At 32.5% G+C, this 27895-nt stretch overlaps 3 protein-coding genes across 4 annotated transcripts; 2 read left to right on the top strand and 1 right to left on the bottom strand.

Moving 5' to 3' along the window:
* Window positions 1–763: 763 nt before the first annotated feature.
* LOC130798245 (26S proteasome non-ATPase regulatory subunit 14 homolog) lies at window positions 764–9723 on the top strand. The gene is made up of 6 exons (XM_057661157.1): window positions 764–1017; window positions 1128–1305; window positions 4430–4511; window positions 6716–6892; window positions 6982–7149; window positions 9304–9723. The coding sequence occupies exons 1-6, from the start codon at window positions 885–887 to the stop codon at window positions 9493–9495; spliced, it is 930 nt and encodes a 309-aa protein (XP_057517140.1). The 5' UTR covers window positions 764–884; the 3' UTR covers window positions 9496–9723.
* A 1367-nt stretch (window positions 9724–11090) lies between these two features.
* Window positions 11091–18315, bottom strand: LOC130797926 (probable WRKY transcription factor 75). Its single transcript, XM_057660721.1, has 2 exons — window positions 17867–18315; window positions 11091–11454 (listed from the first exon to the last, which is right to left on the bottom strand). Exons 1-2 carry the CDS (start codon window positions 18256–18258, stop codon window positions 11277–11279), a joined length of 570 nt encoding a protein of 189 aa, XP_057516704.1. The 5' UTR covers window positions 18259–18315; the 3' UTR covers window positions 11091–11276.
* Window positions 18316–21752: 3437 nt separating this feature from the next.
* On the top strand, window positions 21753–27865 carry LOC130797603 (SWI/SNF complex subunit SWI3A). 2 transcript variants are annotated; one of them, XM_057660253.1, is made up of 7 exons: window positions 21753–21994; window positions 22102–22634; window positions 23462–24028; window positions 25128–25294; window positions 25663–25712; window positions 26808–26971; window positions 27067–27865. In XM_057660253.1, the coding sequence occupies exons 1-7, from the start codon at window positions 21895–21897 to the stop codon at window positions 27235–27237; spliced, it is 1752 nt and encodes a 583-aa protein (XP_057516236.1). In that variant the 5' UTR covers window positions 21753–21894; the 3' UTR covers window positions 27238–27865. The 2 variants fall into 2 exon arrangements, with proteins under 2 accessions (XP_057516236.1, XP_057516237.1); XM_057660254.1 differs by having other exon boundaries at window positions 21846–21994; window positions 23465–24028; window positions 27067–27853.
* Window positions 27866–27895: the final 30 nt, after the last annotated feature.

Here is a 27895-nt window from a genome sequence, read left to right as displayed (position 1 = left end):
TAATTTACATCTTTTAGCTATTATACGAGAAAAAAATATAATCATATGGGATCTTGATTTATTCGTCTCATCGCATGTTTTCATAATATCAAATTTATAATTTTTTGTTATGTATAACTGTAAATATAACGATCCGACAAACACTTTAGATTGCGCAAAAAAGTGTTTAGTGCAAATATTTTAGAATAGTGAAAGTATATCAACTATCTAAAAAATTTAACTTTTCTTTAATTCACATGAACATTTCTATCGTGTAAGGAAGGGAGCGAATAGTTACTAGTATAAAGCGCGGACTTATACAACTCAACTAGGGCTGAACAAAGTTTGGTCTAAACCGTAAACGAAATTAGGATTTTAGTATTTGGTCTGGTTTTTTTCAAATTAAATTACGGTTTATGGTCTGGTCTGGGTTTTTATTTTTCAGGCCAAACCAGACCGTAAACCGTACTATGGTCGAAAATCATAATTTTGTATTTAAAAAATTAAGTTGCTACTTAGATATTTTAAAATGTAGTTATTTCTATAAAAGAATATATACCTGAATGATGTTGATGTTATCAACTAATTTCAAATTATTATATTTATCAATTGTAGGTGTAAAATATTTGCATAAATATATGTATTAATTTGAATAAAAATATAAGAATAAAAAATCGTAAACTAGATCAGACCGGACAATTGTGAAACAGTTTAGTCCGATCTAATTTGATAATTTAAACGTCTAACCGTTCTGAAAATTTTTCAGACCGAAGTTTTTAGTTTAGTCAAAATTAATTGTCAGAACATACCAAATTTCACCCCTAAACTCAACAGAGCCCTTCCTAAATACTACCGTGAGCAAAAAGAAAGTACGATCCCTATTCCAAGAAGTTTGATTTGATATAATGGACAGACTGACGAGAATGTTCGCCGGCGCCGGAGGAGCTCTAGGCCACCCACTTCCTGATTCTCCGACATTAGATACCTCCGAGCAAGTCTATATTTCTTCTCTTGCTCTTCTCAAGATGCTAAAACACGGTATTTAATTTTCTGAATTTTTTTCTTTTTCTTGATTCTTGATCTAAAAATTTCTTCGAGTTGCTCATTGAAATCTGGATCACAATATTCGGTGAGAATTTGGTTTGCAGGTAGAGCTGGTGTTCCAATGGAAGTTATGGGATTGATGTTGGGTGAGTTCGTGGATGAATACACTGTTAGGGTTGTTGATGTCTTCGCTATGCCTCAAAGTGGTACTGGAGTTAGTGTTGAAGCTGTTGATCATGTCTTTCAAACCAATATGCTTGATATGCTTAAACAAACTGGAAGGTAATTTATTGCTTTAGTTGCTTATTCAACTTGTTTTTTGTTGTTTTTGTAAGAAAATGTTTGCAATTTAACTGGAGAATTTTACATTGAGAATAAAAGAATGTGATTGATACATTGCTTTTGTGCGAGAATTATGTTTAATATTGGTAGATAATATTGATTTGGCGGAACATTTTCGGCAATTGCCTCTATTAGATGTTTTTTTCCATGATGATGAACACCAAAGCTCTAAGTTGTGATTTGATAGAGCATACATTTGAGAGTTTCTGGTATGATGGAAAAATGTTACTGCAAAACGAAATGGAGCCTTAAATTAACCAAATTCATTTACATGTCCAAAAGATCCAGAAGCAAAACGCATGCCAACTTCTATGTTTTCTTCCCTTCCCCTTTGCTTTCCTCTTCCAATCATTGTGATTGGTAAAGCATTCTGATTTTGATAAATTGCTCCAAGTAAAATTCAAAAAAGAGGGTGTAATGCTGAAATTTAGTAAGAGGGTGTAATGCTGAAATTTAGTAACATTTGATGTTGCTTGTAGATGGATCTTTGCTATATTTTAAGTGTTCACTTCAAAATATTTCATATGTGAGGAAGATCCCTCATTGCTAAAAAATGGTGGGTTATGGACTTGCATATAATTCTTAGTGGATAATCCTTCCTCCTACTGGTTTTGGAAAAGAGTGAACCACATCAAGTGTGTATGCAAGTTAATGTTCATTACCCCTGGGTTTTTGGCTTGAGCCCACTGCTACTCCATAGGTGTCTTCACACGAGTGGGCCCATGGGGTGATTATTTGACGAATTATCACGATTTAATATGGTATCTAAGTTAAAGGTGGTGTTTGAATATGATCTGGCTCATATGTAAGGGGGAGTGTTATAAATACTTCTCTTGTGAGGAAGATCTCTCATCGTAAAAAAAGTGGGTTATGGACTTACATATAATGGTTGGTGGTTAATCCTCCTAATACCGTATGATTTTGGAAAAAACTAAACCTCATAAAGTATATAAGTCAATGCTCATCACCCGTGGTTGGTGATTTAATTATGTGACAAATTGTCACAGCCTAACAATAAGAAAAGTTTTATACTATAGTTAGTAACTAATAAGGTGGTGGGGTCTCTATTGAGCTTAATCCCCTATTCTAGCACCAAACTATATCTTGCTTTTGTTAGGGATTATGCCTTTTAATAAGGACTATACCACATAAATTTGTGAATGTTAGAGCAAGTGTCAATAATCTTAATGATGACGTTAACTTTAAATATATAATCGACCGTGCTTTCTCTTGTAATTTGGAGAGGGTCGATAAAGATGTGTCGAGTTGCGTGGGTTTAAGGTTTGGAACGATAAACGAGGTGCTTAACGTGGGGCAAATAAGGCTCCATTGAAGGTGGGAACCATGCCTTGAATGAGGCAACAAGAAGAAGCAAAACAGTGCGTTGCTCGACAAGGGTGCTCGTTCGAGCAGGTTGTAGCTCATCCGAGCGGTTAAGTCATAAGGCATCAGAAGACAGCAGCACTTGCTGCTTGAATGAGTATGTGGGGTGCTCAAACGAGCAGCAGGTCAGGGGGCACTCAACGGCTCTTTTTGCTACGATTTTGTGTATTGAATGTGTGCATTACTCTATTGTTTATTGTAATGTTTATTGCTGAGATTATTATCATTGTTAATTGAGTGTTTTATTGTGCTTTGATGGTGCATTGAGTGTGGTTCTAAGAATGATGCTTTCCTTCCTCTATAAAAGGGAGCATCATTGATAGAACAAAATAGTACAAACACATATTGTTGAGAAAGCTATACTTTGTTGAAACTTGAGAGTGTTCATCATAGTATTAGCATTTGTGATCTTGAGAGGATTGTTCTGAAGATAAGGGGAGGTTTATTACATTGCAATTGTTGAATTCAATCTAATAAAACTACATTTGAGGGGGAGGTAAGATACTTCAATAAATACTTGTGTTCATTTTTGCTTATATTTTTCATCTTATTTTTCATTGTTGAACCTCTTTGAAGCTTTCATTTCAGTGAGGATTCGTTTTATTTGGGCAATTTTTAGTCTTTGCATTCCATGAGATATTTTTTCCCCTTTTCTTTGATTTATGTTGAAGGCTTGATTAATCCAATGCTGTATAATAGTGTGATGGAATGACTTGAGAGATCTCTTAGAAGTTTTCTTTTTTGCAACCTTCATGCTTTTTTATAATTCTTGTTTTGCTATATTGCAGCAGAGTTTTCGTCAATTTGAGATATAAAATGGAAAGTTGGCTATCATCATTTTGACATTTTCAATCTGAAAATTCTAGTTTAATTTTATTTTTGGATAATTTGAAAATTTTAGGATTATTTCTCAACCATAGATATGTGTGATTTTTTGTATTTTTATAACAAAGCCCAAACACCTAAACCCCCAAATCTTGATGATACTTTCATAAGTTTATGTTGGGAATGTAGTATTAGTTTTACTATTATTCATGAATGCTATTATATATTTTTTGTCGGATAAATGCTTGAATATAGAACATAGTTTTTTTAATAAAAATTGACCATTATTTGGATTCAGATATCCTGCTCGTTTCAGAAATTTGTTATTCATTCTTTTGGATAGAATCCATATCGAGTTTTTCTTGATCATAATATTGTGAACCCCTCTGACAATAGTGGTGGTTCATTTGGCAAGGCACTAGAGAGCATTAGAGAGGGAGGCAGTGAAATGGCAAAGAAAACAGGGGGGATAGAAGTATGAAAGAGAGCAAATATTAGTATATAGTAGAGGGGTTTGAGTTTGATTAAAAGTAAGTGGGTATTTAATTACAGTGAGGTGGTACCAAATGAAACTATTTTGTTATATATATATTGATTAGTTTGCAATAAATCTTTTGAGCGATCAACTCTATATATTGTGTAATTTATTCATTGCACATGTCTATGTGGCACACCTACGTCCCTTCTATTGGGCTGATCTCTTGTTGGCAATACATGTATTGTTTGCGAATTGCGATGTATCAAGGATGTGGGATTTGTCAACCTATGTTATAAGCTAATTAATAACACATTTTGATTTGTTAATACTTTTTATTATTTATTCTGGGATTAATCTTTAGTTTTCTTGTTTTTTTAGGCCAGAGATGGTGGTGGGATGGTATCATTCGCATCCGGGATTTGGTTGCTGGCTATCTGGTGTGGACATCAACACACAGCAGGTCACATTTTTTCTAAAAATTAGTTATCTAGTTGAATTTGGTATTGCTGGTTACTGTCTTCCTTTGCATGTCCTTTAGACATTGTCTACCTTTTGGTAGTTTCGTTTAAAATGTGTTAGTCGCATCTGACAGCTTCTCAAAAAATCCTGACACGAGGTGGATAATTGACTAAACTGAGGCACATTGTCAACCTATTGGGCTGATCTCTTGTTGGCAATACTAAAGTCAACAATAAATAAGGTTCTCTCATCTTTTCCCTTCCAAAACTCCTCCATTTTTATCTACATCTTCATTTTTATTTTCTTTCTTCATCCTCTTTTATTAATCGTTTCCTTATCCTTCATCATTGTTTTTCTTCAAACCATTGCCACTAAATTAGTTTTTCAGCTGATTTTATATTTTACTCCACACTTAATCTACATATAAAGGGTTGATAGAAAATTCATTAATCAATACATGTAGCCTCCAAAATTTACTAACGGAAAATTCGATTACATTCTAACTTCTAAGAAAGTAGGGGATGCCATTCGAACTTAAATTTAACATCAGTATGGAACCAGAATAGCGACAACCAACATACCAGAAATTCCTGGCTCAATTGGGGCCCAAATGATTCTTCAAAATCCAGAATCCCATTCTGCAAAACAGAAGATATCCTGGAAAAGAAAGAGTACTTTCCTCACCATGAAAAGGTGGCGAGTGTGTGTATTTATGGATGATTAGAATACAAAGATATTTTTAGCTAAGATATAGATGAGTCTGTGTAAGTCTAAGTGAGGATGTAAGCAAAAGATAGAGAATTCCAAATTTTTGGTGGATGTGAGTTGATTTGGTTGGATTGATTAAAATGAACTAGATGGAGACTCTAAATTAGGAAGAAGAAGAAAATGATGATGCAAGTTTTTTTTAAAAGAAAGCTTTTTTCCTTTTTATTTTATTAATTTAATGTTGCTTTTTCCTTTTTAACGACAATTTAACAGTTTAGGTCACGTGGTGTAACAGACCTATGCTTTGGTGTTATTTGTGGATATATCAAAAAAATTGGGCTAATATTTGTCAAAAATAGTTGGTGTTACCAAATGGAATTTCCCTTAAGAATATACTTCCTACGATGAATTTGCTATATTTGATTTCAAATGCTTTTTTAAGCTTTAGGTGAAATGGATAAAAAATGCGTGAAAGGTATAAACAAACAAGTGAGTGAAACGAGAGTGTGGATGAGATAGGATAAGTATATGGATAAGGAAAGGAGAGAAAATGTGGCCCTATTTGCCCACTTTTAGAAATGTAGTAAAATTGCGAGACATCCAAAAATGAGAAAGACCACAAATTCAATGGGACATGGGGAGGGGGTATGGGTGAGGAGTATATGTTCTATGGAAATTTGTTTGTGAAAGGAAAGCTACAATCGGTTACACTTATGATAAACAAGATGATGAACACAAAGAAACAATGAGCAAATGACACAATTTGTTTATGAGGTATCTTGGATACCTCCCCCCTCAAATAAAGTTTATTTATAATTGGATTCAACAATGCAATGTTTAAATAACCCTCCCCATCTGGAGAACAACCTCTCAAGATCTCAATACTAAAACAAAGAACACTCTCAAGTTTCTTACATCATTCTAGAACTCCCTCATCAATCACCATAAACTCACAATTAACACCCACAATTAATTATGACAATAAACATAGCAATTAACATAGCATTAACCAAAGGAATACAATGCCACTTTAGCTCAATAGTCCAAAATAGCGTCCAAGGTTGAGTGCTCGAATGAGCATAGCATGTGCTCGAACAAGCAGTCAGTTCAAAACCCACTGCCTTGATGTAGCACACTGTGCTTGAACGAGCACCGCTCTCCAGCCCCTTTCTGACTTTGTTTTCGTGTTGACTTGTTCGAGCAATCTACTTCCCATGCCTTGACTCGTTCAAGGCATGGTCCATCCCTTTAGTGAAGCCTCATTTGCCTCACATTAATCACCTCATCGATCGTTTGAAACCTCAATTCACTCACATACGATACATTCTCAAAGTCCTTCTCTAAAGTACAAGCTAAGGCATGTTCGATTAAGTGATCGAACTCATCATCATTATTAAGTGTGGCACTTGCACTAACAGTTTGTGTATATTTATCTCAAAGATCAAGCAAGAACCAATTTTTTAGAAAAACTCATCTAACTTTAACCTAAAATTTCAGAGCTTTGAAGCATTAAATCAAAGAGCTGTTGCTGTAGTGGTGGATCCTATACAAAGTGTGAAGGGGAAGGTTGTTATTGACGCCTTCCGTTTGATCAGTCCACAAACTATGATGCTTGGTCAAGAGCCTCGTCAAACAACATCCAATCTTGGGCATCTCAACAAACCATCAATTCAGGTAATTAGGAGAATGTTGCGTGAATATACAAATGCTACTTTATTTTACTTCTTATCTAGTTCTCTTTCCATTGAAACTGTGATCTTCAGGCATTGATCCATGGGTTGAATCGACATTACTACTCCATAGCCATCAATTACAGGAAAAATGAATTAGAGGAGAAGATGTTACTAAACCTTCACAAAAAGAAATGGACTGATGGATTGACACTCAAGAGATTCGATGCTCATTCCAAAACCAACGAACAGACTGTCCAGGTCAGCTATGATTTAAGTCTTCAAGACATAGAAATTTATCAGTAGCCAGTTTCGCATAATTGTCCTGAACTGTGCTTTTCTGAAGCTGGCAAAAGAACTTTCTCTTCGATTTTGAAGATAGAACTAATAATAGGTAATAGATGGTAGAATGTGAAGTATCTGATCATCTGCAGATCATTAAGGTTAAGTAATCTGTGATGGAAGTTTTTCTCTAAATATAACCTTCGATATTTTGGAGAAAGTTGATTAATTGGTTACATTCACTTTGATAGGCATTTTAAATCAATGTAAATATGGTTATTGATTTGGAATAGAGGTGGCCAATGGGTGCTTTGGCCCTGAAGTAAAATGAAAAATCGATCTGAACCCTATGTAATTACCTGTCCGGTTTGAAGTCATAAAACTAAGAAGTAAATTGGATCGAAATCAGACCGCAAATTGGTTCCAAAACGACCCGATCCAGAACTAGATTGCAAAAAAAGCTCAAATTTACAAGCAACATATTCAAAAATAACCACGTAGTATAAAAATTTGGCATATGATTGACCTAGCTATTGTAAATAGAAAATTTTAAAATTTACAAAGGTAAACCACCACCTCCACAGTATAAACCATCGAACTGCTGGGAACCACATGCTATCACCAAAATAAGACTGAAGAATATTTAAAAACCCTAGAATAAGAAATAAAAAAGAAAATCAACTTATTTAGACTTTCATATCTGTTAAATTTAGGGAAATAGGGTTTTAAATTTGTTAAATTTGGGGAATTGAAAGTTATATATGATGATTCATACCCTATTTGTCGTGTGTGGTCAATTATGTGGGTGGCTGAGATCTTGAGACTTAAATCTTACTTTTTTTAAATCCTGCTTATGCAATTTTGTGATAGTGCTGATGATGAGGAAGAGTGGCTAGCGTTTGAGGTAGCATACTGGCTTCCTTCGACTCTCTCGAAATCATAGATGAAGATTAAAGATGATGAGTGATGAGTGATGAGTTGAAGATTAAAGATGTTGAGGGGAAGTGAACACGAAGATCGAAGATGGTGAAAATTGAAGATGGAGGAGAGTATGAGGGGAGAAAGGTGCAGAGTAATTGAGAAATGAAGATGGGCATGCACACTGCACAGACTGAGGAGAAAGCGATTTATTCTTTTAATATTTTCTTTTTTCAAATATTGACCTGGCACAGAGCTACTTTGACGTTTTGCCAGTTCATGTCCGTTTGAACCAACCCACAACTCGATCCAGACGAAAGTGGTACAATCCGTCCCATGGCCATCTCTAATTTGAAAGTTGATTGAAGGCACATGGCTTGTGAAGATACCGAATCCGATTTACTATTAGGGATCTTTCATAACCCTATATTTTGTGAAGTTCAGCAAGTATCCTATGGTTTTGTATTTTCATTAGACACCCCCGAGGTCTTAAAAAAATTACTCGGTACCCTCATGAACAAACATCTTCATTTGATTCACTGGATAATTATGGCTTTTGATCTTGAAAAGTTTAGTTGATGACAAAAAAATGTATAAACCAATAAGTTAGTCTTATTGAGTTTTGCAAGAGGGATGAGTGTAAAAACTGTAAAATGATGAGAGGAATGGGAAATTTATATTTGGTGAAAAAGTATTTGAATTTGGAAGAAATGAGTGAATAGGAACATAGAGTTCTTGGCTAATTGCTTATTTTGGCATTTATGAGTTTAAGATTTTTTGTAAGAACTTTGAAGACATCGAGCACTTATTTTTTGTAGATCTCGGGATACTAGATGTAAAATTGAAACTAGGATTACCTGATTGGTGTTCCAAAATCGCAGGGGATGAAAAATCCTACTCTATAATGTGCAATGTTATAAATTACAAATCAATAACATTTATTAACCCTGACTACCTCAGGATCAAGTGAGAATATGAACTACAATGTTCACGTCTTGTACAATCCATCGTAATCAATTTTCTGTTATTATTTTCAATGTGAGAGCTTTTGAGTGAAATTGTAGCAAATTGAGTGAAAGAAACGGACTATGTTGGAGAAATAATTTTGCTTATACTTGTGATATAGCTGCATTTAAGAATATACAAATGACTGGAAACTGTCATTCAGATTGCTGCTTATCTAAATTTCTCAGTGCATGCATTTGATATTTGCAGGAAATGTTGAATCTTGCTGTTAAATACAACAAGGCAGTACAAGAGGAAGACGAATTGCCCCCAGAGAAACTAGCAATCGCAAACGTGGGAAGGCAAGATGCTAAAAAGCATCTCGAAGAACATGTCTCCAACTTGATGTCCTCCAACATTGTTCAAACTTTGGGTACCATGCTAGACACTGTCGTGTTCTAAATTGGTTTTTCAAGCTCGATAAATAGACAATTTCTTGAATTTTTTTTGTTAAAATCTAGATGTACTTCGTGTTTCTAAACACTTTGTCCTTCCGAAATTGAAATATCCAAATATACTTGTGTAATCTATTACACAGATGAGGAAATTGTGTTATACTGGTGGGTTAGTAACATTGTTTTTGACAAGCCTTGTTATTCATTATTTTTTTATTTATGAAGCTTAACATTATTCATAACGCAAATGCTTCTGCTCCCAAGAATTCAGCTCTACAAGTTTAAACATGTTATATATACTTCTATTTGTCTCTAATCACCTATGCAGGAAACTCCAACATGAAAAAATGAGCTGTTTTCCTAATCAAATTTATACTACATAAGTACACATAAATATACTACCCAACACCAACCCTTGTGAGCTATAAGAAAGGGTGCTAATTGAGCGAGTTGATTATGAGTTGCTCTATGTTTTGGTTCCGGCACATTTATGGTTTTGAGACGGTCAGGAGTTGTGTGAAAGTAAAAAATCTTAAGTTGAGTTTGGTTTTTTGGAGAGAGGAGCCTAGTCGACTGTCCTCTATTATGAGTTCACGATTTAGTATATGCATCACGAGGGAGAAGCTCCAAGGATCAGAGCCTAGTCAGGTGTCCACTACAGCACAGTCGGCGATTCAAAGGCAAAATTTGGCGTTCCAACTAGAGAAAGGAGACGCATAGGCGTGTTCAACCGCCAATCGCCTTTCCGTAATACTTGTTGTAGTGTTTTGTGCGTGAGATCTTTTCATATATTTGTGAAACACTAATGTTCTGTTTCATTATAAGTATCAAATGATGGTAATGAGAATTACGTTTAGTGTTAATTTTGATGGAATGTGCTATGTCATTAGCAATTTACTTTATGTATAATGCAGCTTTCATCCTCAAATATGTATTTTTTTTCAAGATCTTTATTATCACATAATATCACCTTCTCAAATGATAATAGATAAGAATAAATTTTCTAATGAAAAAGAATGATTAGAATAGGCAAGGATGATCATAAACTTGTAGACAAAACTAGCACATTCCTACATTGGTAGACCTCTTCTAGCATTAAGTCTCTTCATACTAGTGCACATACCTACTTGGGAACAACACAACCGGACACACCAAAAGTTAGATATATTTCATTCTCTCTTTTAACACTATGTTTAAATAGCAATTTAAGAGAGAAAAGAAAAGAAGGCAAAGGAAAAAAAAAAAAGAAGAGAAAGAAAGGAAAAGGGAAAAAAAAAAAAAAAAAAAACTACATTGTTTATATAGAAAAGAAAGACAAAAGAAAGGAATTTCATTTTCATTTCAAATTTTTTCTCTTATGGAAAGATTTAGATGTTAATAAAATGAACACTTAATCCCTTCAAATTTCTTCCCTTAAAATCCTCTCCCTCCCTTTTTGCTATCCTAATAAGGTGATTTCCATCCCTTTAAATTCTTTTTTACTTTTTCTTTCATCCAAACAAGACATAAAAGTTATAGTATATATAAGCTTGATATAATATTAAGCTGTCACGTTAAATTTTGATGATAGTAAAATTATTAGTTAATATCAAACTTGTACACAGTAAAAAAAATCGAATCCAAATAACGTCAATAAAAAGATACAAATTGATGCATTAAACATATATTTGCTCACAACATTTATTTATTAAAATAAAAGGCAAGATTACTACAAAGATGTTTCCATGTTAATATTGATGGAAGATCATTGTATGGAAATAGTTGGTATTAAGTATAGGTAAAATCTAATTAAGGAGGAACATAAATGTGCATTTGCTTTAAAATATGTTCGAAGTTATCAGTGGACCTTTCTACAGGGTGAGTATGTATGCCTTCATATGTTGTTACCACCACTTCTTCATCTTTTGTTAGTCTTTGCACTTGCTTTTTCACATTACACCCTCCATGTGTGCATCTATAATAGCTTCTGCAAAATGTATAACTATCATTAACGACTTATAATTTTCAAAAATAATATTGAATTATAAATACATGGTAAATTTTATGTGGTGACCATGAGTTTTTGGCTTTTTCACAAATGTTTTTTTTAAATTGGCGTGGTGATCTTGAGCTTTTAATTTTTCAATGTGGTAAATAAAATATCAAAATTTTTGGTTAAATTAAGTTCTTATTTCGACTGGATTTCGACATATGTGGTTATTAGAGTGATCATGACGTTTGTTTTTTGAAAGAATTGTCATTACGTTGGGCAAAAATAGCGTTAAGTTAACAAAAAAACTTCTCTTTTTGTCTAATACATGGAGAGTTCAAAGATCAAGCTAGTCACCACGTGGATTAAAAAAATATTTGTCTTTCACATAGAAAAGCAGAAAATTCAGGATTATCACATAAAATATCCCTAAATACATTATAAGTTACTCTTATAATTTATATAAGAGAACATCTATCGGTAAAACAATCTCAAACAATAAATTTGTTTTCTAATACTCTGAAAAGGGATTTAAGATAGAAAAGATCCATGCTCTCTTAAATAAAAACATTAAGAAACAATAAAAGTCAAATCAATCTCATACCATGGCAAACAATAAATAAAGATCTAAACTAAATCTCTCACTATATAAGAAAGATCTTGACTCAAATAGGAAAAACGAGAGAAGAAACCCTAATCCTGGTCGAAAATGGATCAAGTCAACTCGAGCACCATAAAAATCAAGAATATATGAACGTAAAAAAGGTGATCATGACACCCATGAGCTAATCAACTTGAGTGGAAGAAAACTAGAAAACTACTAATAGAATCAAGCAATGATCTATCATCCTTTATGTGTGAGGCTTTGAGGGCTCCGTTATTTCAACACAATCCCTAAGTTTTAAAATTCATCTAAGGCGCTCATATAAGAATCTTTTGGAATAACAATGTGGATGCAGCATATGCTCTCCTTATACCTAACGCTAAATATTACACTTTAAATACGAAAAAGTTGAGATTCGAATTTATAATCTCTTATCCCACTGGCTTCTGATACCATATTAAAAAACAAAAAAAAAATTACCTATATAATTGAGTATACAATGTAACATAAAAAGGAACGACTTTTAGGCCTTAATTATCGAATGAGTATTTTTGAGAGTAACCCTGGCTAGTCATGATTGTTCATTTAGGTTATCTTCTATCAATCACAAGAACGACTCTTAGCTTTTGACTTTTAACCTACTTTTCTCTACTAAACAACCAACAATTATTAGTAAATAAATTTTACCAAACAGCTAACTTAAACAACTGAGTTATAAGTCAATACTTTCAGTTAGTCAAACTAATCAATAATTTTAACTAACAGTTTTAACTAATAACCATTTGCCAAATAGACTCCTTTACCCGTTTCATCTAAACCTTTCTTTTCCAACCTCGCTTGCTTTAAGATTGCAATAATGATTCAATGGAGAGATAATAATAGAATATAATAATAGTATAGAAATGGTTAAATGCATGAGTGACCTACCCAGCCGACCATATTAGGATCTTGGAGTATGAATTTATGATTGAATCGTGCAGTCTCACTCTGTGCATTCAATAGAATATTTATAGTAAAAGGAATACGGAAACCTACTACCTACTCTTTAATTCCTTCTTCACTCTCGTAGAAGTATATACTTTAGTCTACTAGTCATCAAAATTCACATGGGATGACGTTAAACCTAATGAATCAACTTAATCAAAAGTTATACTTTTTTTCGGTTTTTTATTCTCGTTTACTTTTTGTATAATTTTTAATGTAAATTTTAAGTTTTAATATCTTTAAATACACATCATGAAAAATTATAACAATTATATAATAAAAAAGTATATATTAAGATGAATTTAGCGAGATCTCACATGAATATATTTTATCATCTATATATGTTTTAAAGATCTTAATCAACTTTCTCTCTTCAAAATAGAATATTCTAAACGGGAAGAACATTTAGAAACGGAATCTAAAACGCTTCTTCATACGAGAGTCCTTTAATTTAGACTAGAAGTGTAGATGCAACACAGACCCGACCTCTTTAACATGACGCTCCACTAAAATGAGGGGTGATTGAGATTCAAACTCGTAATCTCTTTTCATGCTGATTTCTGATAACTTATACTCCCCTGTCCTACTCATTTTGCATCAATTGTCATTTTGATCAAACCCACTCATTTTGCATCAGAAATAATATCCCACCACTTTCTTTTAATCTCATCCATAAATTTTAACTCTTTTTTCATTTCATCAACACAATTCATTCTCTATTTTCATTTATTATAAATTTCTTAAAAATCACACAATTTTTTTTTGCTTCAAATCTATTGGAAACTGAAATAATAGTACTATTTAACTTGAAAAACTCTCACATATTTGAGTGAAATGGTTTAATCTCATAGAGACGGAGAATAATTTGCTAACTACTATTACTAAGTACCAATTAGGAGTAGTTTGCTTGTTAATGGAGTTGGATTGCATATTTAGTGAAGATATTGATTGGTATTGGCAGAAATCAGAATGTAAGAAAGTCAAACACAGACAAGCTAGCTAATTAAGGAAGTCATGTATCAGACTCTACATTTAAGGAGAAATATTAATATCTAACGTTGCTTCTTGCTGTTGGCAAAAGCCTTCTGCTAAGGCATAATTGGTTGTAACATGAGGCAATGCCCAAACCGGTCATGTGAAGTAAGATCATCAAATCTACTCTCTCTGTACCTATGAGAATGTACTAATATTTTTACGTGAAATTTAGTAGAATGGGAAACTGAATTGGAGAATAAGACAAAAAATAAGTGAATGATAAAAATAAGTGATTAAGATCAAAATTGTAAGTGAGATTAAAAGAAAAATGATGAGACTCTTATTAAAAAAGAAAAGGGTATAAAATGATTGAAGCAAACTAATTATATGTAAAGTGGTGCAAATTAATATTTTAAAAGCTAAGGATTCCAATATAAGTATTAAGTAGCTATGACAAGTGACTGTTACATGGAGTTGTTTGTTAGTTTCATTTGTTGGACATTTAATATTGGCCGAAAAGCAAACTGATAAAATTAACTAGTTGGAAATATTTGTTTAAACTATTTATTAAAATTTGGGGAAAAAAATCAAAAAACAATAAAAAAAAACACTACTATGATTAGTATTTTGATTTTGACTTAAAAATTAATTTTTCAACTGACCTGAAAGTAAAAAAGCTAAAGTGCAAAAGCCTATAAAAAAAATCAAAACATTCTGATAATCATGGTTGGCAATTGAATACCTATCTTTTCATTCTTACGATAGAAATTTGATATGATTTTCATCACCTATAAAACAAATTGATTTCTTCTCTTCACTCTCATAACTATAGAGAATTCCCCTTACCTCTTAATTATAAAAAATCTATGTATTAATCGTTATATATAATAATCTTGTCTTGTTGCTGATTCGATTAAAATAAATTAAATGGGAAAAAACCTTATTCTAATAATAATCTTCAAATAATTAAAATGTTGACTAAAAATAAAATTAAATGGGTAAAATAAAGCTTAGTTAGTCAAAATCAAGGTGAAATGAAAACAATAATTATTAAATACTTTCGAATTAACACAATATACAGTAAACGAAAACAACAATAATACTTTATAGTAGTAGCTGATAGCAATAAGAGCCATGCACGAAGTAATACGTTTCAGGGTTACTTACGTTATTTTTCAAATGTAAATTCATTGAATCCATCTATTGTTTTTTTTTTTTTTTTTTTTAATTATTTGATTTGGGTGTTGTAGTAACCATTCACCATTGTTTGGGATAATCAATTCCATACCATATAAATTCTTTAACTTTGATTTATAATGAACTAAAATAAAATGATTCATTATATAATTTATATTTGTTATTTATGTGAAGCTTCAGATGGTATTTGTTACCAATAGTCAATCGAAGACTATCTTTTTGTTAATAATAACAAAGGTAAAATTTCGTACATTTAGTCTTCAAACCTGGTCTGCAGAAGTGAGACTTGAAAGTCACTTAATGACATTAAAGTGTTAATATGTTTTATTTTCTAGAAACTAAGTTCAAATACTAAAATATAAAATATAAAATAAAATAAAATATTGCCAAAACTTTGCTTTTACATAGTTTTACTCCCTATTACGTATTTAACTCTTGATACTTCATCATTTTTGATATAATACACTTAGAAGAGTTGGTAAAAGCTAACAAAAGGCAATGTAAAATAAGATTTTAAATTTTGTAAAAGTATGTAAAGTTTATATATCTTGATTTGAGGAAAAATTCATATGGACAATTATTAAAATTAACTAATATCTTAATTTATGTAGTTGATATTAATATTTTGAAATTATGACTCTGACTTTGTTATTATTATTGCTCAAAAAATAAAGCAAAAATCCTTGCGCATTCGTATAGACAAACATTAAAAGTTCAAATTAAGCAAAAATGGCGGAATTAATAAAGAGATATTTCTTATTCTATTTAGTAAATATTTACTGACTCTATTACATACTATTTTCTCTATTTCAACTTAATATAAGTATTAAGGAAATAATTGATTAATAGCAAAATACCATTATTGTCCTTAGATAATGAAAAAAGTGTAAAAACTAATGAGGTATGAAATAGTAATAAAATAAGGGTAAATATAGGACAATTCATAAGTTACTTTATGATCAACATAAATAATAATGTAATAAGTATTGTGAAACAAATAAAAAAGAAATATATTTTGATAAATTTAAATATGAACAAATACAAATTTATTAATTCAAAAACTTTTTTTATTAAAAGGGTAGTCTATGAGCAGTGGAGAACTTCTGAGGTAGGTGATAATCAATACCAAGATTTGTATATATGAAAAATAAAAAATATGAAATACTTACTTCAACAGAAATAAAATACAATTCTTTTATATTGTTAATTCAGAAACTATAAAAAAAAAATACATTTTTATGGTTTATCCCAATTCCCATCATTATAATTGTAAAGTTTTAGAAGAAAGAAAAAAGTTCATTTTAATAAGTTTTCTAATAAACTACCTTATAAAACACCTCTTTTATTTTCACTACACAACATTTTGTTTGTTTTACATGACTTTGTAATTTTCAAGCCTTTGCTTTGATAATTTTTTACAAAATTCAATAAAAAAAATTTCATATCTTTGCAACTTTAAAATGTATATTCTAAATAAAAAATCAAACAGACTTTTTATTAACCCGATCTAATCCCCCAATATAATTAATAGATAATATATAGCACTAAGTAAAAGATAGTTTAGTTTAATAAATTACAACTTTAAAAGATAATTTTTGACAAAAAATAAATAAAGTTACTCATGTGTATCATATCATATGATCCCAATATCCCATGAAGAATATATCTATGATTGATTGATTGATATGATTAGTAGTAAGAATCTTAATACATGTTTGATTAATCCCCTTTCCTAATTTTCTTCTTGACTTGATAGAATAAGTATCCATCATTGTCACAATAATAGTACGTATATATATTCAAGGAATTTAACATGAAATACAAGAATTTTATTTTGTAGAAAAAGCAATTAATATAAATTGGTGCAAATAAAAAAACACCATATATAGTCTAAAGTTGGTGAATTTTCCATTACTAATTCAAATGCTAATTATGCTACTTTTGTAAAGTGAATTAACTTAAAAGGAAAGTCCTAAGTAACATTCTTTTCATTCAAAGATACTTTTAGATAGGAAGAAGCCCCAGGATTCTTCATTAAAATCAGATGATTTTTTGTTGCTAATAGCTAAAATACACGTAGATAGGATTTTGATATTATAGGGTATGCTAGATAGAAGAGAGAGTTATGTAAAAATCAAATCTATATCTGGTCTTAAAAAGTGATATTTACTCAGACTAAGGAAAAATCGAATTTTTTTGTCACATATGATATTAATGGTTAACAATCCGACCTATTTGTTCCATAAACCCAATCACAAAAAATTGTTTCTTTTATTAGGATTTTATTTATTTTATGCTAGATTATATCCTACTCGATGATTCCAAAGATAAAAGCCCTATATCTCATAAAGATTTTAGGGTAAAACCTAATTTGACCTAAAAATTATAAATGAAATCGATCATCATATATACCCAGTATTTAGTATAGTCCGCTCATAAAAATTATGATCATCATTGAAAAAGATAAGATGAAATGACAATAGTAAATAGACCGTGTACTTATCATAAGAGATAAGAAGGTTGCAGTCGATAAAACGCTCAGCTGAAGAATAATCAAACTAAAAAGTTTTACCTTTTGTCTTTTTTTTTCTATCTATGGATGAGTAAATAGTAATTAATAATATAGAAATGAGAAAACAATAAAAATACCTAGGAAATTTGTTGTTTTTGACAGCTTTTTGGCCATATTTTCTCCAACGATAACCATCATCAAGAATATCAACTTGAGCTCTTGTATGAAATGCATATCTATGCCTTCTTATTTTCTTCTCTTTATAATTACTTTCCTTTTTATTATTTTCTTTGATTTCATTATTAGAAGATCCAACTTGAACTTCATGAGAAGGTAATAAGGTTTTTCCATGGAAGTCATTGCTAAAATCCATGTTCATCTCACTTTTCATTATTCCCATAAGACCATTTTGGTAAACATCAAACAAACATGAAGAAGAAGAAGAAGAAAATGGAGTGTGAGGAATCATTGTCATGTTTGATGAGAAAGTAAAATTGTCTATGTTTGAGGATGAAAATGGAGAAGTCATTGTAGATGGAATTATCCTTGAGAAGGAGCTAGAAAAAGTGAATGAGAAAGAGAAGTATATTTGATTTTATAGGATATAATACTCCCTCTCTCGTATGAAAATTATCAATGGGAAACTTAAGAAAAATTGTCAAATTGGTATTTTATAAAGAGTTATTTTTGTGAGAAATCTTATTTTAGTCTGGACCTTAAAATAAAAGGTTTTTATATGTTGTATTAATTTAAGCCATATATGAGCTAGGTACATCTCATAGTTAGATGATATCTAAAAAAGAAGTTTATGTGCTAATAATTTGATTATTGGACTATTTAACCTATATATGAGACATGTTATAAGGTGAGTTCATCTCATGCGAGAATTCGTGTTTATGGAAAGTGAGAAAAACGTGTGAATGAGATGATGAATGAGATGATAAGGTAATTTAAATATGTGTTTGTTGAAAATTAAAGAAGGAGTTTGGTCATGGAAAAAAATAGAATGAGATCAAAGAAAATTTCATGGGACATAGGGACTATTAAGGACTTTGGAGGAAGGGAATATAATTGTCGTTTATTTTGATGAATTAAAGATTTATAGTAATTTGATTTTAAATTATATTTCCTTCTATTCAGTTTATGTGTCTCATTTTTTTTATGGTCAAATCACCTTAATTGTCCCATTTCTATTTTTGGTATGGGTTTTTGACTTTTATGCCCTTAGTAACTTTATCCTATTTTCAATTATACCCTCTATCACCCATACTAATTTTCCTCCCTTACATTAAAAAACCCATAATACCACTCTCTTTCCTACCCTTAGGGTCCCACTTTTGACTTCCCTTAAAATCCGTGAAAAGTCAAATGGGACTCCTAAGATCAATAGGAGGGAGTAATAAATTATAGTAAAATAATTTATAAAATTATATGTATTTTTTTAATTTATGTAAAGTTATAAATAATATTTGCTATTAAAAAATTAAGATGAATTAAAAAAAAAAAAGATTAGCATAATTAAACGTGGCGTTGGTGGAGTTATGTAGGGAGAATAGTAATAGGTGATGAGGGTAGTACAAGTCAACAATTAGTGTCATTCATGCACTCATAAAGATGTAATTTGTGGAAAAAGAATAGGCGGCTGAAGGACCCCAACTTATTTCATCCTTATTTTGCCTTGTCTTATTACTTTTCCAATTTCGTATGTTTTCAAACTATATCAACTAATTCTTTTTTTCAGAAAACCATTTTTACAAGTTACAATTCACAATCAAATATTATTCCTTTTATAATCTCAATTGTAGCTTATAACTAATTTCCCACTCATTTTATGTTTTGTTGAGACATTATGTGTGGTTGAATCAATTAAAATTTAGTTTATTTTTAGAGTAATTTGTAAATAATTGCCTTAAAATTTAAGGCTTTTGGGAATTACAGCTTTAAAGTTTATTTTTTTGCGAATTACTATCTCTAAAGTATCAAAGTTTACATCATTCAGGCCAAGTGACCGTTGACCAACCTAAATGACCTTTGACCAACTTAAATGACCGTTGACCATCACTTATCATCTTTGACTTTCTTTTGACCATTCATAATCACTTTGACTTTTCTAATTAACAATAATACCCTTATGTCTTATCACTTTAATGTTGTTTTTACCAATAATAACGATATTTTTCAAAAAACGAACGTAACGACTATCCTTATGGGATAGCTCTTTCGAAAATCTGGTCGAAACAAATATAATTCGCCTATTTTCCAACACGTAGACCAAAAAAATATTTGATGTCGTTTTTACCGATCATAAAGATATCTTTTCAAAAAACGGATGTCACGATTATCCTTGTGGGAAAACTCTTTCGAAAATCCGGTCGAAACAAGTACTTATTTGCCTATTTCCCCATACGTAGACCGAAAAAGATATTTAACGTCTTTTTTACCTATTATAATGATATTTTTTCAAAAACGGACGTCGCAATTATCCTTAAGCGATAACTCTTTCGGAAATCTGGTTGAAACAAGTACTAATTCATCTATTTCTCGACACATAGACCGAAAAAGATATTTTAAAGTAATCGTGACGTCTGTTATTTTTGAAAAAATATTGTTATGATGGGTAAAAACAATTTAAATATCTTTTTCGGTCTACGTGTCAGGAAATAGGCGAATTAGTATTTGTTTCGACCGGATTTCCAAAAGGGTTACCCCATAAGAAAGTCGTGACGTCCGTTTTTTGAAAAATAATCATTATGATGGGTAAAAAGCGACATTAAAGTGCTAAGATATAAGGGTACTATTGGTAATTAGGAAAGTCAAAGGTGATTAGTGATGGTCAACAATCATTTAGGATGGTCAAAGGTCATTTGGGTTGGTCAACGATCACTTGGCCTATATGGTGTAGACTTTAATACTTTGGAGACAGTAATTCGCAAAAAATAAACTTTAAGTCAGTAATTCGCAAGAGCTCTAAACTTAAAGACAATTATTTGCAAATTTTTCTTATTTCTAATTGGAATGGTAGAACCAATAATTACTTATAGATGACCAGCATGACCTTTATTTATAAATAAAAAAATTTATTGTAGGGAAAATATAAATAGAGGAAGACATCTACGGTTAAGACTTTTCCATAAACATATACATATTATCTTATAGGGTGTAGAGAATTTTGTGAAGCAAAATATCCATATTATTTACAAAAATGTCATTTGAATATGTACATCTTTTAAGCGTGTATATACACCTTTTAAAAATTGTTCAATTATTTATAAAATTGCCACAAATATGTCCACCATTTAAGCTTTTATATACGCTTGTTTTTGGTTTTCACCACTATGACCATTAAAAATTCCAACTTGTGCAACATGAACCTCAAGAAGTGAACTAGAAGGGATGAGAATACGGACGGTTGGATAAGGTATACCCTTTCTATACCCATATTCACCACCTACGCATCACCCATAGAGAGTAAAATTTTTATATTCATATCTGTCCACCTGAACATGTATTCAAACACATCTCCACCCACTATGGTCAATTAGACATACACATCATGAGTATTCGCATCTTATACTCGCCTCACATGCTTTTACAAGTCCACCTTATACACTTTATATCTTTAAAAATTTAATTGTAAATCTATTTTTCTTTTTAAATCATACGATGTAATAAAATATAATTAATATCCTTAATTTTTTGTTAATAATAATTTTAATAAAATATTCAAAATTGATAAAAAGTAGTACATTGTAAATATAGGGCGAGCAAGTATGGGGGCGAGACAGGTGGGTGAATATGGTGTTGGGTGTATACCTGTGGGGCTGGTAAGACTGCATACCCACCACCTACCCACTATCTATGACATATAAAATCTCTCATACCTAGACTCGTATCTACCTAAAAACCACCAAAGTCATACTCATAGTCTTTATCCAACTGAAATAGATACAATACGAAATCAATACAATCTTTCCCGTTTGTTATTTCTATAAACTACTTATCATTACAAGCAACACTTGATGAGTAGTGACCCAAAGGGCAAAAGGCACCCCGATTGCGTTTGGGTAAGTAACCCCATCATCCCCCCCCCCCCCCCCCCAATTTACACATACTTATAGTAATTTTTATTGTAAGGCGTCGCAAGAAATGTGTCGTAGTGAATAGAATGGAGAACAACTTGAACTCAGATCGTCTCCCTCCTTCTTCTTTTAAACCCACTTCTCTTCCCTCTCATCTTGACCTCTACACTATCCCCAGTCACTCCTGTAATTTTCTCCCCTTTTCTCTCTTCAACCCTAACCCTAGCTCTACATTTCCCCTTTTTCTTTCTTTTTTCTAACCTTAATTTTTCTTTTTGTTTGTTTTTTTGCAGTTTGGTTTTCATGGGATTCTATTCACGATACAGAAAGACTTGAGCTTCGAGAATTCTTCGATGGAAGTTCATTCACTCGAACCCCCAAAATCTACAAAGAATACAGGGATTTTATTATTTCTAAATACAGAGAAGATCCTTCTAAAAGACTCACGTTTACCGAGGTTCGTAAATCTTTAGTTGGAGATGTTTCTACTCTTAATAAACTCTTCAATTTTTTGGATAAATGGGGTTTGATTAACTTTGGTGCTCCTCCACCCCCTCCTGTTCAACCATGTGTTGACGAGAGTGTGAAAGTGAGAGTTGAAGAAGGGGCTCCGATTGGTGTTCGGGTTGTTGGTACTCCTAATACTTTAAAACCATTGAAGGCCCCGCTATCGGTTTCGGGTGATGAAGGAAGGGTTGATAATGGGTTTAAGCTGCCACCGTTGGCTTCATTTACTGATGTTTTTCGCGATTCGGGAGGAGAAAATGGGGTTTTATGTGGGAATTGCAAGGAGAAATGTGAATCCAAGTATTATGAATGCACAAAGGTACTCTTTTCCTGTACGTTTTCCTTTTCTTTCATTGATTCCAGTGTTTGGATTTTGCATTTGTTGTAGTTTTTGCTATTATTGATATATCTTCCCAGGTTTGAGGTACATAGATTATGTACATCTTAGTTCGAAAGTGAGGACATTGAAGTTTTGCTTGCATATTGAGATATTGAACAATTGATCAATTTAGGGTTAGTTCTCTTTATACTGAATTGAATTTAATAGTGCTGAACTGAAGTGAAATGTGCGATTATTAGTACCTATAAGAACTTATTGATGCTCGAAGGAACTGAATTTAGTTTTAGTATAAATAAGTTAATAGAATGGATGCACTTGTTAAGTGGATAATGCCTAGAAGATTAACATCATAGGTAGAATCATTGTTCCCTGGAATAACATTTGGTTTGGAACGAGGAACGGGAACGGAAACTCGGAAAGCAACCTAGATTGACTCGGGAACGATTGGTACGAGATACATTATGTATAAGATATATATTTGAAAACAAAATTAAACTAAAATGATTAATTTTCTTTAAGAAATTATTTTCTAGTGGAAATTTTTTAGATTTTTAGGTTTCATCTTGTTTTTTTCTCCCTTCTTTGGCCAAAATTCCTTTTAAAAATGGTCTTCTACACCAGGATGACGCCTTGAGCAATTTAGGTCGCGTTTCGTGGTGATTGGGGTCGACTGTTCCCGGATCGCGGAACGTCGCTACATTCCACGTTCCGTGTAACTATGGGTAGAATCTTGCTCTATTGCATCTAATTTTTATGACAGGCTTGAGTTGTTGCTTAAAGAAATTTTGTTGGATTGTGATATTTAGCAGGAGAAGTTTTCAATATGCTTGAAGTGCTTTGAGAAAGGTGCATATGGAGAAAACAAGTCCGCCGATGACTTTACGTTGAAAGATAGTGTAGAAAGCAATGCTAATCAAGCAGGTTGGACTGAAGCTGAAACTCTTCTTCTTGTGGAATCTGTCCTGAAGCACGGAGATGATTGGGAACTTGTTGCTCAAAATGTGCATACAAAGACTAAACTTGAATGCATTTCACGGCTTATTGAATTGCCTTTTGGGGAACTCATGTTGGGCTCCCATGGAAAGTTGCCGGTGAGGGATCTTGTTGATGATGATGATACTTCTATAGAGCAGAAGGCCTCAATTGTATCCCTTGAGAATGAAAAGATGGAGATCAACCAACGTGAGGGCAATCAACATGAAGGCAATCATCTTGAGGACAGCAATCACTTAGAGAACAATCACGATCAGGAGAATGGTCATCATCATGAAATTGGTGAAAAGGATAATGGTGGGAACAATGACAACCTAGAGCCACCTCTTAAGAAAAGCCGCGTTGATTCTTTAGTTCCTAATAGATCTTTAATGGAACAGGTTTGAGCATTTAATCCTTGACATTCGACCCATTATTCTGTTTCGATGCACCTGATTGTTACAATATTTTATCTCCCATTTTTTTAACTTGCAACTCATGGTAGGCAAAGACAGCACACACCCCCCCCCCCCCCCCCCCGAAAATAAATATAAAAATGGACAACTATTATTTGAAACAAATGAAATGGGGCAGTGGTAAGCTGACACTTTTGTACAAACTTTCCGAACCGTGTAGCATGTTTTTTTCACTGTGTACATTTGCACACAATGAGTAACACACTAGTGAGGCGTCTTAGAACAGCTAAACATTTCAGTCATACTCAATGACTGCAAGCTTTTTCAGCTACACTTATACTTTTGATGGGAAATCCACAAGAATGACCAGTTACTACAAATCAAATAGGTCTTTTCTCATCATAATCACTTGATTTCCATACACTGTATGTGACATACACACAAAAAAATGTGTGTGCTCTAGTTGGTGGAGTAGATCACCTATGCTACCTAGTTAGTGTATGTGCATACAATGTCTACGGGGTTCTTTGATAGATCGCCATTACAATTTATTTAGATGCATTTTGCATTGCATGGTTTGGCTACATTCTTGGGACAAATGTCACACTGTTAACTTTAACCTACATAATCATAGCACAAGAAATTTTATCTGTGCTAGAACACTCTAAACATGCATTTCCATATGGTGTATTGTATCTAGTTATTGGGAGCTGGCCATCACAACTCATTGTGCTATTTATTTCTCATTAGACTTCATACTTTTGAGAATAAAAGAGGAGGGGGCAAGATTAGTTGGGCAAGAAATGTAATCTGGTAAGGTGCCACTAACAATTATGGGATGCTTGTTTCTGATAGCCCATAATTGGAATAGTCTATCTTTCAAAAAAAAAAATGGCCAAGTTGCATCCTATTTCATTTTAAGCAGAAAAGAGATGCTGCAGTATTTTAGCCTGCTCAGTTGTGGCAAGATTATTTTTCCTCTTTTCATTTCTTTACGTAGCTCTCATTTATACTGTGGTTGTCTCTCCAATCATGGATTTAGGCTTTACTAATGATTTGACATTGTTGCTGTTCATTTTATCAGGTAGCTCTCATTTCTACCATGGTTGCCCCTCCAATCACAGCGGCAGCTGCTAATGCGGCTGTAACAGTTCTATGTGATGGAAACCCCTTGTTGCGGGAGGTTTTCTATACAGATGATACTTCCATAGATGAGCAGAGATCAGGCAATCTCAATAAGGAAATGGAAAGGTTATTAATCTATTTAGACTCTGCGTATGGTGTTCATTCTTGATGGAGCTACAGTTTTATTATTATTATTTGATTTCGCATTTAATTGGACTATGGTGAACTTGCTCATTAAATTATGTGCACTTATTATTTATGTGTAATTGCAAATGATGTTTGCTATCAAGGGTCAATTGGAAGCAATCTCTTTGTTATTACAAAGGTAAGATTGCATACAATCAGTGTACTTGTTCTGTTTAAGGTTTGCAACTGCGTACGTCTAACCCCAAACTCGCCTAGGACGGAGCCACTTAGTGGCATCGGGGTAATGGAATAGACTTTGTGTTTAATGTTTTGTCATCATATATTGACTCTAACCTGAAACATTTCAGGACTTTGCAATCCGAGGATCTAGAAATGAAGGACGCATCCAATTCTTCAGGTATTTCATGCATTACATGTATAATAAAATTGCTCATTTCATATATGCGAAAAGGGGCTTGCATTAGTTGTATAATATAATAAGCTATGGTCAAACTACTTTTAAAAGAAATTAGCCTCAATATCTAATACTTCTATATCTAGCGTTTTACTGAGCGTGAGGAAAATTTGGAGGTCTGCACAATGTATTTTTTTATAAATCCTTTTTGTGTAGCTTTCTTTTATGATGTAAAACCACTCTCATATGCTAGATACTAATAACTACACATCTGCCTAAATAATCAAGGATTCCTGATTCCCTTTCCGTCCACTTCTTCTCTGTGACATGATAATGATGTTTTATCCATGTCTGGTCCAGATTTCAGAACCTTTTACTTCCACCATCTTATTTTTCTATCACCTCTGCATATTCCACTAAATGCAGCATTGAGGGAGAGAATCAGAGCGAATGTCTTAGCGTTTAATCTTTGAATTCAAAGGGGGAAGTCTTAGCATCGAGTATCTGAATTGATAGACTACTTGAAGACAGAAGATTCTACAAGCTCATGTAATTTACCTCTCACCCTAATTCATCCATACTTGTGGAAAGTAAATCAAATGAAAGATTGGGTCGAGTTTAGTGAGTATCGGATTCGAATCCGAGCATAAAAAAATAGTGAAAAATGTCATGACAAACTTTAGAACTTGAGAAAAATATCAGGGATAAATTTTACCCTAGTCTTTCTTTCTTTGGCTAGAGAACTGAAATTCCTTCCATAGGGTTCCTCATAACTTTTTAAGTCTCACCATTAAGTCTCTTCCCCAAGAAGTGAGAATAAATCCTGAGGCCCTCTGTCAGTAAAAGCTTAAGACAAAAAGAAAGGACCTTGATTTGGAATAGAAGAGTTGTGAACTCTACCGCATATTCAAGTATCCCTGTACTTATTTTACACAAATGTGTTGGAAACGTTTTTGTTATATATGTTTTTTTACCAAGTATTTTGCAATTCATATAAACCAACTTATATCTTGTATGTATAACAGTTAACTGTTCTAGATGTATTTCTAGATAATGGGTTTATTCCGGTATATGATAATTTTTCGTGCGAATTCTCAGAGATTGAAAAATTATCACCTGAAGGAGATTCAATTCCTCTAGCCCTACGGATGAGAGTGGCTGTTGGTACCGCACTTGGAGCAGCTGCTGCTCATGCAAAACTGTTAGCTGATCACGAAGAAAGGGAAATCGAACAATTGATGGCCTTCATTATTGAGACCCAGGTAATAATCGAGTCTTGATCACATAAGATCATGTACTACATTTTTTTACTCCATCCAACTGTGAACATTTTTGTTCTCGATAAAATGTTGAGCAGTTGAAGAAAGTCCAACGCAAAGCGGAACTCTTTGAAGTTTTAGAACGTATGATGGAGAAGGAACATGCATTACTAGAAGAGTCGAAAGATGATATAATTAGACAGAGGATCACCACATTGCAAACAATATTTAGTGAAGGAATATCCCATCAGACAGATCATTATCTGTAGACCGACTGTCAGGTGGTATACATTACGGTACACTCCTGACTCTACATGGTTAAAAAATCTTTTATGGCGGAACTCTTATCCGGTGTACCGGAATTTAGAGCTCCTGTGATCACCCTCGTTTCTCTGTAATTCCATTAGATGTCAGAATTTCACTGTGTTGTATCCATTGGTGATCATGTTGGCGTTTATCTGATTAATCGTCACAGTGGCGCTGTTGTTTTAACTGTTATTTCATTAGCATGTAAGCAGAGATTAACTTGTTAGTTCATAAATTTGGCAATTGAATAAAAAATAAATTATAGAAAATAGAAATGTTGTTGATATACGATCCAGGGAAAAGGACACAATTATCAGATAGATTAGTGCTCACTAAATACATTAGTGATCTCATTTATTATATTAATGGCTAAAGCTTTGGGCTTTTAACGATGGTACACCCTATCAGACTTATATTATTGGTTGGTCAACGGCGCCAATTTTTTATTTGAGACGTCATATGAATTTGAGTAATTTTTTTTTACTTAATTTTCTTTTTATTCTGTTTCAATAAATTTGCATCTTTTATTTTAGTTTGTTTTAATGAATCTATTTCATCTTTATATGTGGATATAAGTATATAACCCAATAATTTTATTTTATATATTCAATCTCTTAAATT

This window comes from Amaranthus tricolor, chromosome 13, assembly GCF_026212465.1.
Source record: "Amaranthus tricolor cultivar Red isolate AtriRed21 chromosome 13, ASM2621246v1, whole genome shotgun sequence".
In the NCBI taxonomy this organism is placed as follows: Eukaryota; Viridiplantae; Streptophyta; class Magnoliopsida; order Caryophyllales; family Amaranthaceae; genus Amaranthus; species Amaranthus tricolor.
Note: the sequence above shows the minus strand (reverse complement) of the source record. Positions and strands in the feature narration are given on the sequence as shown.